The sequence below is a fragment of the Juglans regia genome, chromosome 2 (assembly GCF_001411555.2).
Source record: "Juglans regia cultivar Chandler chromosome 2, Walnut 2.0, whole genome shotgun sequence".
NCBI lineage: Eukaryota > Viridiplantae > Streptophyta > Magnoliopsida > Fagales > Juglandaceae > Juglans > Juglans regia.
The window spans coordinates 26,177,603-26,193,749 of record NC_049902.1 but is presented as its reverse complement, the minus strand read 5'-3'; the positions used below and the strand labels follow the sequence as shown (position 1 = coordinate 26,193,749).

Here is a 16,147-nt window from a genome sequence, read left to right as displayed (position 1 = left end):
AATTTCATCTGGGTTAATTGCAAAATCAATATTTGAGTTTTCATGCTTTTATAATTTAAGACTTTGATTCTCAATTTGCAAAATTAATATTTAAATTTCAAGAAATTCATAATTAGATACTTACATCAGTCTTCTATCATAAAATTAAAGGGATGATTATTGTGTGTCATCAATATGCCACGTTGGCCTTTGATTGGCTAATGTGGATATTGTTACTGGGTGTTAGACACTTAGGTTCCGTTTGGATAGTGAGATGAGATGAGATGATTTTAGATAAAAAAATAAAAGTTAAATAAAATATTATTAGAATAATATTTTTAATATTATTATTTTTTTAAGATTTAAAAAAGTTAAATTGTCTGTTATACTTTGTGTGGAAATTTAAAAAAATTATAACGATAAGACGATATGAAATGAAACCGTTTCTATATCCAAATGGGGCCTTAAAAGCTAACACATGGCCTCCTACTCGTTTTTTAATTGGAGATTGACCTAATTATCATTAGATGGACACAGTCACTAAATCATGATGTCTCGTGATTGCTCTTACTTGTTATAGTTGTTATTTGAGGCCTTTGGGGAGCTTGGATCTTGGCTAGATGGTTGAATATTCATTTTATTGTTTTTAGTTAATTTGATAGTCTGACAATCTAATATGAAGTTATGAGTATAGTATATCAAGAATGGCCTAAAAGGCCTATTGTATATATATTTTTGAGTAATGCTACATGTAGTGGTGGAGTGCACAAACGTCATGCAGTCGCTTTGAAAAAGAGTGGGGTCAACTATTAAAAAATTAATTTTTTTCATGTAGGTCCTATGTATATTTACTTTTTTCAAAGTGATTGCGTGGCATTTGTGCATTCATGACTACAACTATCATTTCTCTATATTTTTTTATTTCTTTAGGTTTTTATTTTTATTTTTTAGGTTTGCATAGCATATCAAATATTTTTAGTTATATTTTTGGTTTTTTCATATATAAAATCTGTTTTTTTTTTTTTTAATTCTTTTAATAAACATGAAACTTGAAAGCCCAAAAAAAATGATCTATAATACATAGACTTGTTTAAGAGTGGGTTAAACATGAAAAAAATCAAAATCCAACTTTGATAGTTCAATCCGATAAATTGGAGTCGGAGTTGGACCGGAGCCTATGTAAGTCAGAGTCAAATTTCCTATATACCGACTTTGTCTACCCACTCCATCTACCCACTTTGTCTATCAAGATAGTTTTCTTTTCTTAATTTTTCTTGTTTCCTTCAAGATTGAAAAATATATATCTACATTTTTTCGTCAACTTTCGAGAGACACCATCATCACAATAAGACTGTCGGGTTGCAAATCGTTCAAAGGATAGTGGCGATTTTGCGAAAATCACCGTGTGTGGTCCTCATGCACCGCTCACAACTGCACGTGGTCCTCACTTGTCACTCCTTTTTGTAGCTTTTCTCGCTACACACACCAGATCAATGGAATATCCACCATCATATCTTTCAGATATGACTTTTATGGCTGAAAAGAGACAAGCGTAGTGCCTTCATGCGCCATTATAGATTTCAAAGTCTATCGAAGTTGGTCCAAACTGTAATCTGTCATTTTTTGTATATATCTTACTGTTTTCCTTATTACTTAGTAAAAAAAAAAATCATCTCATATATGTTTGTCTATAGAGGTTGACACCTCTCTTTCTATGAAAGATGATGTTAAGCTCTGTTTAAGTAGAGTGTTGTCTCTTGGACGTTTGTCTGTAGAGAGTATCAGCAATAATGAAGATCAGACCAATCACAAAAGAAAATAGTGTACAGGTAGAACTACAAATGCATTAATTGGTTTATGAGGTAATGGTTAATATGAGGATATCTTTGCATATATATGATTATGGATGTAAGTTTCTCTTATAAATGAATGAAGACGCTTTTCCTTAAAAAAAATAATAAAAGTTACCATCGTTCTATTTCGATTATCTTTTTTTCATTGTGCATCATTTAAATGAAGCATGAATAAAACTGACAGGCAGAAAGAATGAGAAAAAAATAAAATAAAAGAGAATTTACGAGTGATAATGACATAAAAGGATAATCTACTATTTTCATTTTATTTCATTCAATCCTTCCAAACAAGCTACAAGAAAAGTGAGGTTTGAAGAGTGTTTGTTTACTCAACCGTATACTACTGAAATTATTTCATTTAGCCCTTCAAAATGGCGTCGTTCTTGTTATTTTCTGTTGTTCCTTCACTCCCTCGCTCTCACACTAGAACTTCTTTCCTTACTCGGCCCGCCTCGCAATTTCCCAACTTTTCTCTCCCTCTCTCTCTCTCTCTCTCTCTATCACTCTTTCTCCCTCGTGCTTAAATTTTCAGAAACTATACTTTTATTTATAAATAATTTTATTGATAAATACTTAGTTGCACGTGATTACCGATATTTATCTTTTTTATTTTTTCGAATTTTGTCTGTTTGACTTTTGTAAACTTCTTTATTATTAGTTAAATTCGTGGAACTTTTGAGCCATTAATTGAATGTTATTTTTCCTCTTCTACTAATTATGAATTGCTTTGGAGCCTTTGAACTTGTTGAAAAATGTTAAACTTTCTCCTGATTCCTCGAGTATAGTGTTAATCATTTGGTTATAGTCCTAATCTATCATGACGACGAAAAGGTCTGTGCTCGAATGAATTCGGCATATTATAACACACCCATCTTTGAAGATTTTTCCTTTTTTATAATATTATTATCTCATGTAGATTGAGTCTGTGTTGTGATTTTAAACTGAAGTTACTGATAGAAAATAGTAGTTATTTTTGGCTATGTAGATTATATTCTGTGCAGGTTTGGTGTCAGATGCAATTATGCTAAAGCAACTGCATGGGATGACTTCAAACCTGCTACAATAGATGTTGTAGCTGATGTTAATAATGAAAGGGTATGCAGGACAAATCCCAGTCCGGATATGCATTTGCAAATTTATGTTTTTGGTACTTATTAACAGATTTATTTCTCATTAAGATGCTTTCCATAGTAGGTTGTAGTCTTAGGAGGCAGCAGTTTTGTTGGCTCTGCTTTGCTATATGCAAGGCTGCATGCAGTAACAAAGGGCATAGAGGTCATAAGTCTAAGCAGGTAAATTGGAAAAAATGTTGTAATCCATTTTTCTTTTCCATCATGTATAAAAGTAAGACACTTTGGTCAAAGAAAGTTATTTGTTTTGCTCGACCTCTCCTTCCCAACTTATCTTCTTGCTATATGAAATCTTTATCAATTTTACAGGTCGGGTTGTCCTACTTATCCAAGTTCATGGGTAGATCAGGTAAATTGGATAGCAGGTACATGAAATTCTTTATGCCTGCAACCCCCTGGTATGGGTAGTCGTGACATAACTTAATCCAGTTTTTATTCGATGAATTGTTTTGGTTTTGGGATTTATTTCAGTACTTGTATAAGAGAATCACTGCCAGCAAAATAAAATAATGGCAATTTGGAATAGAACTTCAGAGAACAATTTTTTTTATTGGCACTAGGTGTCTGGGAACAACGTTCCGACTAATTCCAAAGGTGCACAGGTCCTTGGTAAGGAGTTTCCTACAAGTGCACATCGGGTAATTCAAGGAAAAAATCCCCTAGTTTGACATCCCCAAGCGATTGTTTGCACTTAAGGGGATTTGACCCTTAGACTTGGAGGGAACATACCTCAAGCATAAGGTCTTTACCACTTGAGCCAAGCCCTAAGGGTTTTAGGGAACAAACTTGATGTTTGCTTCAAAAACGAGTGTACCATTTTGTAATTTTGGTCAAATAAGTCACAAATATGGCATATATGTAAGGGTTCTTTCATTGTCAATGGTTTCTTTTGGAATGGTTATTGTTTTTTATATTTACTTTTTCTTTTAAATTAATATGAGAAGGGGATTTAATAACCTTGTATAGGCTATTGCTTTCTTGAATATTTTTTGTGCAAACTCCCTATCCCTTATTTGGTATTCTTTTGTAGTGGAGTGTTTTTAGTTACTTATTTTCAGGTACAATATGAAGAACTTTATTACAGGAATAGAATTACATATCCACTTATATTTTACTCTAATTTAGGCTTGGCAATTTTATGCTTACTTTTACATGATAGCGGGTTTTTCAAATGATCTTCATGTTATGGAGGAGATGTTTTCTATGTGAACTGGGATGAAGTGCTGGTTGGGGCTACTGCAGTGGTTTCAACCCTTCGAGGTTTTGGTAGTGAGGAACAGATAAAAAGGATTAATGGTGAGGCTAATGTTGTTGCTGTGAATGTTGCAAGGGATTATGGTAAGGAGATGTCCATTATGATTGGTTTCAATGAATTGTAATTAAGGACCTTAATGTTTCATTGTTGTTATTATTATTGTTGTATTCTTAATAAGCCTTAGTTGTTTTTTCCCTTTTTCACATATAAAAGGCAATAACTAATAAGAAATGATGTTTCTTAGGACAGACTTTGTTGACATTGCAAGTCTCTATAGGAGAAGCCTAAAGATGAAATAAATAAGTAGAACTCAATGCCCTATGCTGCAAAGAATCTTCTGTTGATCCCCCACACTAATCAATGTCACTTGTCTTTTCCTAAGATACGTAAGCACCTTTAAAGGGTCTGCTAGATCATAGTTGCGGTAGATGGCATCCGTAACATGGTATGCTGCCTGTTAGATCAAAATTAACTTTGAATGAGAATGGACACCACTCAAGGAATTAGAGAGAAATTTGGGAGAAGTCCCGAAGACTGTCAGCTTTGGGACATCTTGCACCATCCAGTACAGGAAAAGTGAGCAGTTTGATTCTTCAATGATGTTATATTCTTGGTGATCATGCATGCGGTTTTAGTTTCAATTGGAAAAGGATATGAAAGTCAAAAGTGTTGATTAATAATTTAAACATAAGCAATGACCTTTTGCTTACAAACCACAAAATATTTGGGGTTTAAGTTAAATGCATACGATTTTTTCTTTTGCAGTATCCTTGGCTGAGTTTATCTGAAAACTCTGCTAAATCTTTTTTTCTCCTAAAACTACAATCTTGTAAAACTTTTAAGTTCCTATGTATGAGTTTTGGTGATGTACAAGGCACCTCAAAGAAATCATGTCTTCATCTCATAATGTCAAGGGAGTACTGCTAAGTAGCCTAACAACTTGATTATATAAAAAAACACTAGTCTAAAAACTTAAAACCATGTTTAGCAATAATGAGATAATCATGTGTTGAGTTTTGTGGAGCATGACTCAGTCCACTCGAGCCCATCATTCAGATGGCTCATGCGAAAACGTTACAAAGAGTTCGCTCATGAGCCGCTCGACAGATGGCTCGAGCAAACGGCGAGCAGAAAATTTGCTCGATGCGCACTCGACAAGCCCCTTGAGCAAATATCGTAGATTATGACAAGTTAGGATTTCCGTCGTGTATTCCTATAAATATGTATTTTTAATACTATGGTCGTACATTGAGCACAGTAATTCGCCCCAAACACTGTACCTTGTGATTCTTCAAGTTAATTAAATTCATCTGCAACTCTGTGGATGTAGGCAAGTTATCGAACCATGTAAACTTTGTATCGTGTGATTAATTGATTTTTTTCTCTTTTACTTTCATTATTGTCATTGTTTTTCACAACACCATGGATATCAGCTAAAAAAAGAATTGAAGTAAATCATGAGTCTAGGCCATGATTACCCTCGAGCTTACTCGTTCATGCTTTAGCGAGGAAAGAAGATAGAAAAAATTTTTGCTCAAAATTGCTTGAATGCTTAGTTCAAGGGTTCTTTTCTACATATACCCAGATGCCATTACAACACCAACACAAACACACCTCTCTTTGTCTCTCTCTCTCTCTCTCAGTATGTGTGGTTCCCGTGTGTTATGATAGTCAAGTGACTTGGGCACAAGTTCAGAGAAAATTCTTTGACTGTATGAAAAAAATCTTGATTTAGACTGCAAAAGGAGCATCTTGATGTTTGTTAATATCTTGCTTAGAGGGTTATCAAGTCATGTTTTTTCCACTTTTTCCTTGCAGGGATTCCTAAGTTTGTCTTGATGTCAGTGCATGATTACAATTTACCATCATTTTTACTTTCATCTAGATACTTCACTGGAAAGAGGAAAGCAGAGTCAAAGGTTCTTTCCAAATATACCAATTTTGGTAATCAAACCATGCCTCTCTCTCATCCCTAAGTAGAAACTTGTTAGGCAAATATTTCTGACTAATTAGCACACAATCAATCATCCGTTTAGGATGATCAACATCTCCAAATTAACTAAATCAACGTGTTCAGTGAGAAGGTTGAGTTTGGTAGATGTTGCTAATTAACAACCTTACTCATTGATCTACTTAATTCGATGGTGATCAACTAATGGTAAAGAGTCTATCTAATTTTTCTATAGATGGAGATCAGTCCCACACTCACCATCTCCCAAAAGAAAAATATTTAAAATCCTCAAGTGCTGTAATTTCGTTAAGTTATAATGAAATTTGAATTTCAGGTGTTGTATCAAGACCGGGCTTCATTTATGGGAAAAGGAAGGTGGATGGCATCGAGATTCCTTTGGATTTGATCGAGGAACAACTGGAGATGATTCTACGTGCTGTCGAAAACTTAACTAAACTTTTGAGTTCTCTTCCAGCATCTGATTTGCTCTTGGCTCCACCTATTAGCATTGATGATGTTGCACCTACAGTTATCAATGCAATATCAGATGATGACTTCTTTGGCATTTTTACAATTGAACAAATCAAGGAAGTTGCAGAAAAAGTGAAGGTATGTGTTATGGTTTTGGATGTATTGTATTGATGAAAATGGAATGAGTTGCTGTAATGTGTTTGTGTGATGTAAGAACAGAATACTAAAAATGGAAAATAGACAGAATTCTTGTATTGCTACGGGATCTTCGAGGGTCCCTAACCTCCAAAATAGTAACAAAATAGTAAGTTTGACAATAACTTTTCAAAGATGGAAAATGTTCTAGCTCTCTTTCATCCCTATAGTAGTGGATGTCAGGGATTACAGAGGAATCCTGTAATTGCTTTTATTCTTTTTCAAGCTAAACGACAAACAGGGATGTGTAACAGATTCAACATAACAACCACTCCATTTCCGGCTAAAATGGCATCATTTCCTGGCTTCTAAGCTTCCCTTAAACACATCACCTCATTTAACTTCCTGAAACGCAGCACTTAACTCCTTCATTAAATGACACTGTATGTTCCCTAGTTCCACGACACCGTTTTGAGTTCAGCACCTCTAAACCTTGCAAGACACACAAACAACTTCAGACTTCACTTCTCTTCAACCTTCTGCTTTGTCCCAACGAAACCCTTCCTATCATGAACTGCCTAGACCACCTCCCACCATTCTTCTCCTAATCTGAGCTCATAACAATCCCCCTGCTTAAAGAACCTTGCCCACAAGGTGTGCGTAACGCTCTTGAAGCTTCCAAAGTAACTCTCATGTATTGTCTTCGAAATGAGCTCCCATCCACTTGACCAATACCTACGTCACGGCACAGTCCCCAAGCCTTTTTAGGTGTCGATCCACCACCTTCTCAGGCTCTGGTAAAATTTTTCTTTCTTTATTCGTGGGTGGTAGTGTTGGAATGGGCTGAATTTGAGATCCAAGTTTCTTCTTTAGACAAGAAATGTGGAATACGGGGTGTATGAGGGTTGATGCTGGAAGATCCAAGCGGTAAGCGACGATTCCAAGCCTCTGGAGAATCTTAAATGGTCCGAAGAACCTCAGGGACAATTTTAAATTCTGGCGTCTCACCATTGAGTTATGTCGATAGGGCTGCAAACGTAAGTACACCAACTCTCCAATCTCGAAACTTCTTTATGTTCTCCTTTGATCTGTAAAAAATCTCATACAGTTTGAGCCCATTCGAGATTTGCCTTTAACAGCTCCTTGATTTGTTCTCTTGTTCTCAAGAATCGATCCACCTCCTCTGTAGCTGAAGTGCTTGGTATATAGGACAAGAGACGAGGGGGAGAATACCTATACAGTGCTTCGAAAGGTGAGATTTTTGTTGAAGTATGATAAGAACTATTGTAGCTATACTCTGCCAAAGGAAGCCATTTACTCCATTGTTTCTGTTTAGTGCCTATGTAGCAACGTAGATAAGTTTCTAGACACTTATTAAGAGGCTCAGTCTGTCCATCAAACTGTGGGTGGTAAGCTGAGTTAAAACTCAGAGTAGACCCCTGTAACTCAAACAAGCACTTCCAAAAAGAACTTAAAAACACTGGGTCACGGTCTGAAACTATCGATTTAGGAAGTCCATGTAGCTTGAATACATGATCCAAAAAAATCTGAGCAACTCCTTGGGCAGTGTAAGGGTCTGATAAAGTGAGAAAATGACCATACTTAGTGTAGAGATCCATTACCACTAATATGATACTAACTCCATTAGATAATGGTAGCCCTTCGATAAAATCTAATGAAATATCAATCCAAGCTTGGATGTGAATTGGTAAGGGTTGTAGTAGACTCGGTGGGGGCACTGTTTCACTCTTGTTCACATGACAAACATCACACTCCCTTATCTTCCTTTTGATGTCACTTTTCATCCCCTTCCAAAAGAATTCTCGCTTAGCTCGTTGATAGGTTTTTAAAAAACCTGTATGACCAGCCTGCAGATCCACATGTAGATAATCCAACACCTTGTTTTTAAATGTGGAATCTGGAACTAACACAATCATGCCCTTCTTATGCATAATCCCTTGCTGGAAAGTGTAACCATGAGGGATTGAAATGTTGTACTGCAATTTATCTAGCAAATCTGCCATCTCAGTTGAAACCTTATAACTATTTCTTAAATCCTCAATTCATTCAACTGTGGGAAAGGTTATCAAGGCTAAGCAACCCTCTCCCTCTTCAATCCCTTCCATTTTCCTCGAAAGAATATTAGCGGCCTTATTTTCTTTCCCTTTTTATACTCAATAGAGAAATCAAACCCCATAAGCTTCGTAATCCATTTCTGCTGTGCAACCATACCCACCTTTTATTCAAGCAAGAACTTCAAAGCCTGTTGGTCAATCTTAACAACAAAGGACTGGCCCAATAATAAGGTCTCCAATGCTGCACTACTGTAACTAAGGCAAACAACTATTTTTCATAAGTGGACACAACAATGCCTTCCCTTTTAGAGCCTTACTCATATAAGCCAAGGGCCTACCTTTTTGCATTAAAACAGCCTCAATGCCCTTCCCACTGGCATCATACTCAATCACAAAGGATTTACCGAAATCATGTAGTTTAAGAACGAGGGGATGAGAGATAGCTTGTTTGAAGGCTGCAAATGCCTCGTTGGCCTCTAAGTTCTAAGAAAAAAAGTGTTTCTTGAGTAAGGAGGTGAGAGGATAGCAATAAACAAATAATTTTGGATGAATTTCCTGTAATAACCCGTGAGCCCTAAGAATCCTTGTAAGCCCTTCACATTTCTAGACTCGGGCCATTCTAACATAGCCTTAATATTTGAAGAATCTGTCATTACACCTTCGGAATTAATGATATGGCCTAAATAATCAACTTCATCCACGGCAAACCGACACTTGAATTTTTCTTTTGCATATAAATAGTTTTGTTTCAGCATGTTCAAAACCTCCCTCAAATGATTCAAATGCTCCTCTCGAGATTTACTATATACCAAAATGTCGTAAAAAAATACAAGCATGAATCTTCTCAAAAAGGGTTTGAATATATCGTTCATTAACCCTTGAAATGTGGTTGGAGCATTAGTGAGGCCAAAAGGCATCACTAAAAACTCATAATGTCCGTCATGGGTACGGAAAACTGTTTTAGGAATGTTACTAGGCACTACCCTCATTTGGTGATACCCCGATTGCAAATCGAGTTTAGAAAAATCATCGCCCCAAAGAGTTCATCCAGTAACTCATCTATAATTGGAATAAGAAATTTTGCCTTTACCGTTTTCTTATTGAGTGCCCTATAATCCACATAAAGCTATCAACTGTCGTCGGCTTTACGAACCAGCAAAACAGGAGAGGAAAAAGGGCTAAAGCTAGGCCTAATTACTCCCGACTTCAACAACTCAGCCACAATTTTTTCGATTTCTGTTTTCTGGTAGTAAGGGTATCGGTAGGGTCTATTTTTTATAGGTTGAGTGCCCTCTTTGAGGATTATATGATGGTCATGGTTATGAGGTGGTGGTAGCCCTTGGGGTTCATTGAAAACCTTTTTAAAATCCTCCAACAGTTCTAAAAATTGCCCATCCACATTCCCATACTCGAGTTCCCCACCCCCATCACACATAATTTGTAAGAGAATCCCCTTCCCCTTGGCCATAGTGGCCTTGAATGTTTTCTCACCATCCTCCACAACTGAAGGGTTCAATTTCAGCCCTTTCAATTCTATGGTCTTCCTTTCCCACATAAAGTTCATGAGCAACTTGGAAAAATCCCAAGTGATAGAGCCCAATGTTTCTAACCATTGAACTCCTAATACAATATCATAACCCGCTAGGTCTAATAAATGAAGAGGAGGTTGTAGTAAGTTACCTTGCACCTTCAATTGCACTGTTTTATACATCCCTTCATTGCTTAGGCCTTGACTATTAGCTACCCTAATTTTAAAATTTGCTAAGTAATCCACTGAAAGTTGCAATTTTGAGACCAAAGTAATATTTATAAAGTTGTGTGAGTTGCCTAAGTTTACTAGAATCTCAACTTGCTCCCCTTTAATACTTCCCATCAACCTCATAGTACGCACTGTAGGAGTTCCAGCTATGGCAGTCAAGGAAATCTCCAATTCATCTTTGTTGTTGGGCATAATTTCTATGTGCTTGTGTTCCTCCTCCTTCCCACCAGATTCCTTCTCTTCCTCATCTATCACTTCTTCATCCACTTGCAAAAAATAAATCCTGAAATTTTTGCAATTGTGTGTTGGGTTCTATTTTTCATCACAATGGTAGCACAACCCCTTTCGACGTTTCTCTTCCATATGCATTGAGGTCACAGGTTTAGTAAACCCCACTGGCTTCTTCCATTTATTGTAATTAGCATTGGAATAAGAACCATCTTCCATTGCGGTAGTGATATTTTCCCCCATCGGTTTACTGAATTTTCTTGTACTGCTATGGTATTCCTCTTGCATTTTTGTTAACTCATAAGTTGCATTTAAATTCATAGGATTCAATATGCGGACTGAAATGCGAATCTCGTCCTTCAAGCCACTGAGGAAACAACACAGCTTATGTAAATCCGAGAGGCCTCTCAAACGGTTGGATAATATTTCAAACTGTGCCATATATCCAGCCATTGAGCTGGTCTGTTTGAGCCTCGTCAACGCCTCCATGGGATCGTCATAGGCTGTCGGCCCAAAACGAAAGAGCAACAATTTGGAAAAGGCATCCCAATCACGGCAAAACCCTCATTCTGCAGCATTTTGGAACCATACAAGAGCATCTCCTTCCATGTAGTAAGAGGCCATCAACAACCTCTGAGGTAGTGGTGTTTGGTGAAATTCGAAGTAATGGGTGGCTTTGAACAACCAAGCAACAAGATTAACACCTTGGAATTGAAGGAAGTCTAGTTTGACCCCCTAGGATTGAACCTTCTTGGGTCTAGATTTTCCATTTATAGTGGTTGTTCTTAGTTTATGGGTGGAGGATTGAGTTGTTGGGTGAAAAGGGTGTGCAATATATCTTTTTTTTCTTGGATATCTATCTTAATTCAATGATCTCTTGTTGGTGATGGTCGATTTGGTGTTGCACTGCTTCTTGTTGTTGGTGTTTGGATCGGGTGTTTTCTGCCATGGTAGTGATTAACTGTTTGGTTGGTTGGTAATGGGTAGGTTGTATTGCTGGTTTGGGACAGGTGAAGCTGTTTGGTTGGTGATAGTGATGAAGTTGTTTGGTGTATTTCTGGGTTGAGAATGGTGAAGCTGTTTGGTTGGTTGGCTGGTGGTAGTGATGAAGCTGTTTGGCTGGGTTGAATAAACGTAAACAATGAAATTGTAGGGTGCTGTTTCGCTAGGATTGAGTAGGATCGACTACTTTGAATACCAATTATTATGGTTCTAGATGTATTGTATTGATGAAAATGGAATGAGTTGCTGTAATGTGTATGTGTGATGTAAGAACATAATGATGAAAATGGAAAATAAATTGAATTCTTGTAATGCTACTGGATCTTTGAGGGTCCCTAACCTCCAAAATAGTAACAAAATAGTAAGTTTGACAATAACTTTTCAAAGATGGAAAATGTACTAGCTCTCTTTCATCCCTATAGTAGTGGATGTCAGAGATTACAGAGGAATCCTGTAACTGTTTTTATTCTTTTTCAAGTTAAAGGACAAACAAGGTTGTTTAACAGATTTAGCATTGCAGCCACTCCCTTTCCAGATAAAACGACATTGTTTTCTGGCTTCTAAGCTTCCCTTAAACGCATCACTTCATTTAACTTCCTGAAACACATCACTTAACTCCTTCATTAAATGACACAATATGTTCCCTGGTTCTACAACACCGTTTTGAGTTTAGCACCTCTAAACCTTGCAAGACACACAAACAACTTCAGACTTCACTTCTCTTCAACCTTCTACTTTGTCCCAACGAAACCCTTCCTATCACGAACTACCTAGACCACCTCCCACCATTTTTCTCCTGATTTGAGCTCATAGCAGTGTGACTTTTCTACATGGAACCAAAGGTGCTAGAAATCTTCAAATCTGTGAGATCTTGTAGTTCTTGTTTCTACTTCTTTTCTTTTTCTTTTCTTTTACATGTACATAAAGTTTGGTTCTTTTTTTTTGTAAGTATTAGTTATCTAATCAATTAAAACAAAGTTTGCAAGCATGGCATATGGAATGACAAGTGGGAGTCTGGATTCAATTCACTTGTTATCATGGGGTCCAAAACCATTATATATTATTTACAGCAATTGAGATTCTCAAGAAGCAGATATTTTCCTTTATTCAGTTATATGAGAATCAACATAAATTTTTTATGGAACATTGGCCTGCAAACATATGAGCAGGTATAGGACGTTCTTGATAAATTATGAAAGATTACTAGTTTCCCCCACATCTATTGCACTATTTTTGTAAGATAGATTATCCGGATTCATAGCACAACCTCCTTTTTCTTGCTATCAGACTTTTGTTATAATTGTGGAACAATAATCTAGGAGTTAGTAAGGTTGAGAGTGTTTTGAAAACGATGACAATAAAATAAAAGTAAACAATAAAATAAACAAATAATGAATTACACGACACAAATTTACGTGGTTTGTTAACGTGCCTAAGTCCACAAACCTATAGAGGATTTTATTATGCTGAGGAATCACAAAATACACTTTGAGTGAAACTTTATTGTTCAGTCAGCTACATTGTTCATAATAAGCATATTTATAGGGTTACACGGTGCAAGCCTTAATTTTTACTTTTTCGTGATATTTGCTCGAGCGGAGTGTCAAGCACACATCGAGTGAACTTTTTGTTCGATGTTCACTCGAACTACCTATCAAGTGAAATTCAAGCGAACTCTCTACTTGAGTTTCGCTCAAACTACTTGTCGCGTAAACGTCAAACGAACTTTCTACCTAGCGCTTTCCAAGTAAAAAATAGTGCAAAAAAATTTAGCCTCATTGAAAATCCACCCAAAAACTGTAACGAGTCATTGTCGGGTCAGGTAATCAAGTTGGGCCACCACAATAATAAACCATATTCTACAAACCCAAAAGAGAGTAATAGTCCTAAAAAAACATAGTTTTCTGTTAGGGTTTTTCCAACATATAATACTTGTTAATCTCAAAATTGGTGGGTGGGGACTATAACAATACAAAGATAATATCAATAGCTTGATGTCATCTATCCATATAAGGTCACGCTCTTGTTGCCAAATTGTGCGAACTTGTGTTTGCACTACGGAATTAACTAGCTTTTTTTGTTCTTTTTTTTTTTTCCTTTATCTACAAGGAGATCCCTAACGGCTAACATGTCTTTACTCTGAAGATGCATTCTCCCATCAGCTTGTCTCATACACTATCTCCTCCCTTTCACAATGGAAAATACACACCAACCCTTTCTTTTATAATTAATATGTAATATTATACGTTGCTTAACTTATATTTGCTTAAAAAAAAGTATCAACAGTCAACCTTTGATATCCATATTATGAAAACAATGGCAAAAAAGTAAAAGTAAATAAGAAAATAAACAAACAATGAATCACAAGATACAAATTTAACTGGTTTGACAATGTGTCTATGTCTACGGAGCTGCATAGAATTTTATTATGTCAATGAATCACAAAATACAATTTGGGACATAATTTCACTATTTAGTTGGCCACACTGTTCATAATAAGTATATTTATAGAGTTACATGATGAAGTCATCATTTTTAATTTTCTTCGATATTCACTTGAGCAAATTCTCTATTTGAGCTTTGTTCAAAGCTATCTGTAGAGTTAATGTCGAGCGAACTTTTTGTCTTGCGCTTCTCAAGTAAAAAACAATGCTAACATTTTTTTCGGAATCGTTGCTCTGGATCTATACGTGTTTATAATTTGAGTAGATTTATTAAATTTGTTAACGGGAATTTTATTTATTAAGATAAGAAACCTAAAGACCAAAAAAAAAAGGGGGAAGTTTAAGGTTATTTTTCAACTCGTCTCTAAACTCAAGAATTAATCATTAAATTTCCTCTATCAAAGAGAAAAGGAGATTTTTAGCACAAGTACATTTGGTGGGGGTAAATCATAAGAATGGTTGGGCACCAGACTTGGAGTGCATCTCAAGAGTGCCCCTCGTGTCTGTCACTGTTGATCCATCTCAAGAGTGCATCGCAAGTCTGCCATCATACATTACTTCGAAATTCGCTCAATTGTGGCCTACTTACCACCCATTTTGGCATCCCTTCGAAAACTTTGCTTCCTCTTTTTAGGGTAAATTTATATTCTTTCTCTTTTGCTAAAAATAGATATTTATTTTTGCTTCTCCTCTATCTGGGTATGTGGAGGATGAGAGCGTACAAAGTTTCGCCGATGCTATGAAACTATTAATTTGATAGAAAAGTAATGCTAAATAGAATAATAAAATATGTAAATTCCGTATACTTATTTAAAAAAGTAAGATTTATTATTAAAAAATAATTTTTTATGTGGATTCAATATTTATCTATTTTTTTTTAAATAATATGTGAAACTTGTATATTATAAAATTATAAATATAATTTCTCTTAATAGAAATAATCTTATGCGGCGGTATCAGGTTATTTGTAGCTCCATTTCCCCTTTTATATTTTTCTTTAATTTAAAAAAATGTTGCTCTTATGATTATTTTTCTCTGACAATTCATTGAAATTGCTCGAGATTATCTAAGCAAGAATTGTGTATTTCTCATTCTTTTGTTTGTTGGCATGTTACGAGCTATAACCAAACAAACACACTTTCACATAGATGTACATGTTAATTTGTGAATTTATTTTTATAAAATATCTTTTTATTAAAACAATTATTTAAGCTGCGTTTAGTTATAAGACTTAGTTGAATTCAATTAAGTTCAGTCTAATTTTAAGCTAAGTCTAACATCTAAATATCTAACTCTCAAATTTTTTAACTTAACACATTTTTATATGTGAGACTTACAATATTTTTTAAATTTTTATAAAAAATATTAAATTCATCTTAACATCAAAATATATTTTAAAATTAATTTAGATGTATTTACATAATTTTCTCCACTATTATTTATAAAGAATTGAAGCCAGCTCCGTAGCTTTATCTTACTACCTATGTATCTACCTTGCTGATTTCGCTTTGGTCTTTCAGATTATTTCTCAAAATCTCTTGTAGCAGGAATCATTTCTCATTTATTTTTTCTTGGCATGAATTATTTGGGCCAATTGCATAAGGTCATAGTTGTTGGGCGTATTCATATGGCGTGGCCAATTATTCTTGGCTTTAACACCTTTCAATTGGCTTTAATGATTCTAAACAATCCCTTTCATTTTTTTATTCTTTTTCCTCTCGATTTCGCTGAATTGCTGTGCAAGAAAAGACCGTCACCTATCTTTAAATAGTCTTCTTTGATTTTCTTGACAATATTATATACAAGTGCGAAAACTTTATGTATTTCTTTTTAAAAAAAATTGAGATTTATTATAATAGAAATGA

General features: G+C 35.4%; 1 protein-coding gene across 1 annotated transcript; it reads left to right on the top strand.

The window, feature by feature from the left end:
- The first annotated feature begins 1,844 nt into the window (after positions 1-1,844).
- Positions 1,845-7,146, top strand: LOC108998091 (uncharacterized protein At1g32220, chloroplastic-like). Its single transcript, XM_018974539.2, has 8 exons — positions 1,845-1,887; positions 2,818-2,927; positions 3,027-3,124; positions 3,272-3,327; positions 4,154-4,300; positions 6,036-6,161; positions 6,503-6,777; positions 7,018-7,146. Exons 1-8 carry the CDS (start codon positions 1,845-1,847, stop codon positions 7,144-7,146), a joined length of 984 nt encoding a protein of 327 aa, XP_018830084.2.
- The last annotated feature ends 9,001 nt before the right edge of the window (positions 7,147-16,147 follow it).

Excerpts from the sequence above, each read along its gene's own strand:
- LOC108998091 (XM_018974539.2), top strand. The coding sequence starts at position 1,845 with ATGGTTAATATGAGGATATCTTTGCATATATATGATTATGGAT. Across the intron at positions 3,125-3,271 it reads GAGGTCATAAGTCTAAGCAG|GTCGGGTTGTCCTACTTATC; the intron begins GTAAATTGGAAA and ends TCAATTTTACAG. Across the intron at positions 3,328-4,153 it reads TCAGGTAAATTGGATAGCAG|GAGATGTTTTCTATGTGAAC; the intron begins GTACATGAAATT and ends CATGTTATGGAG.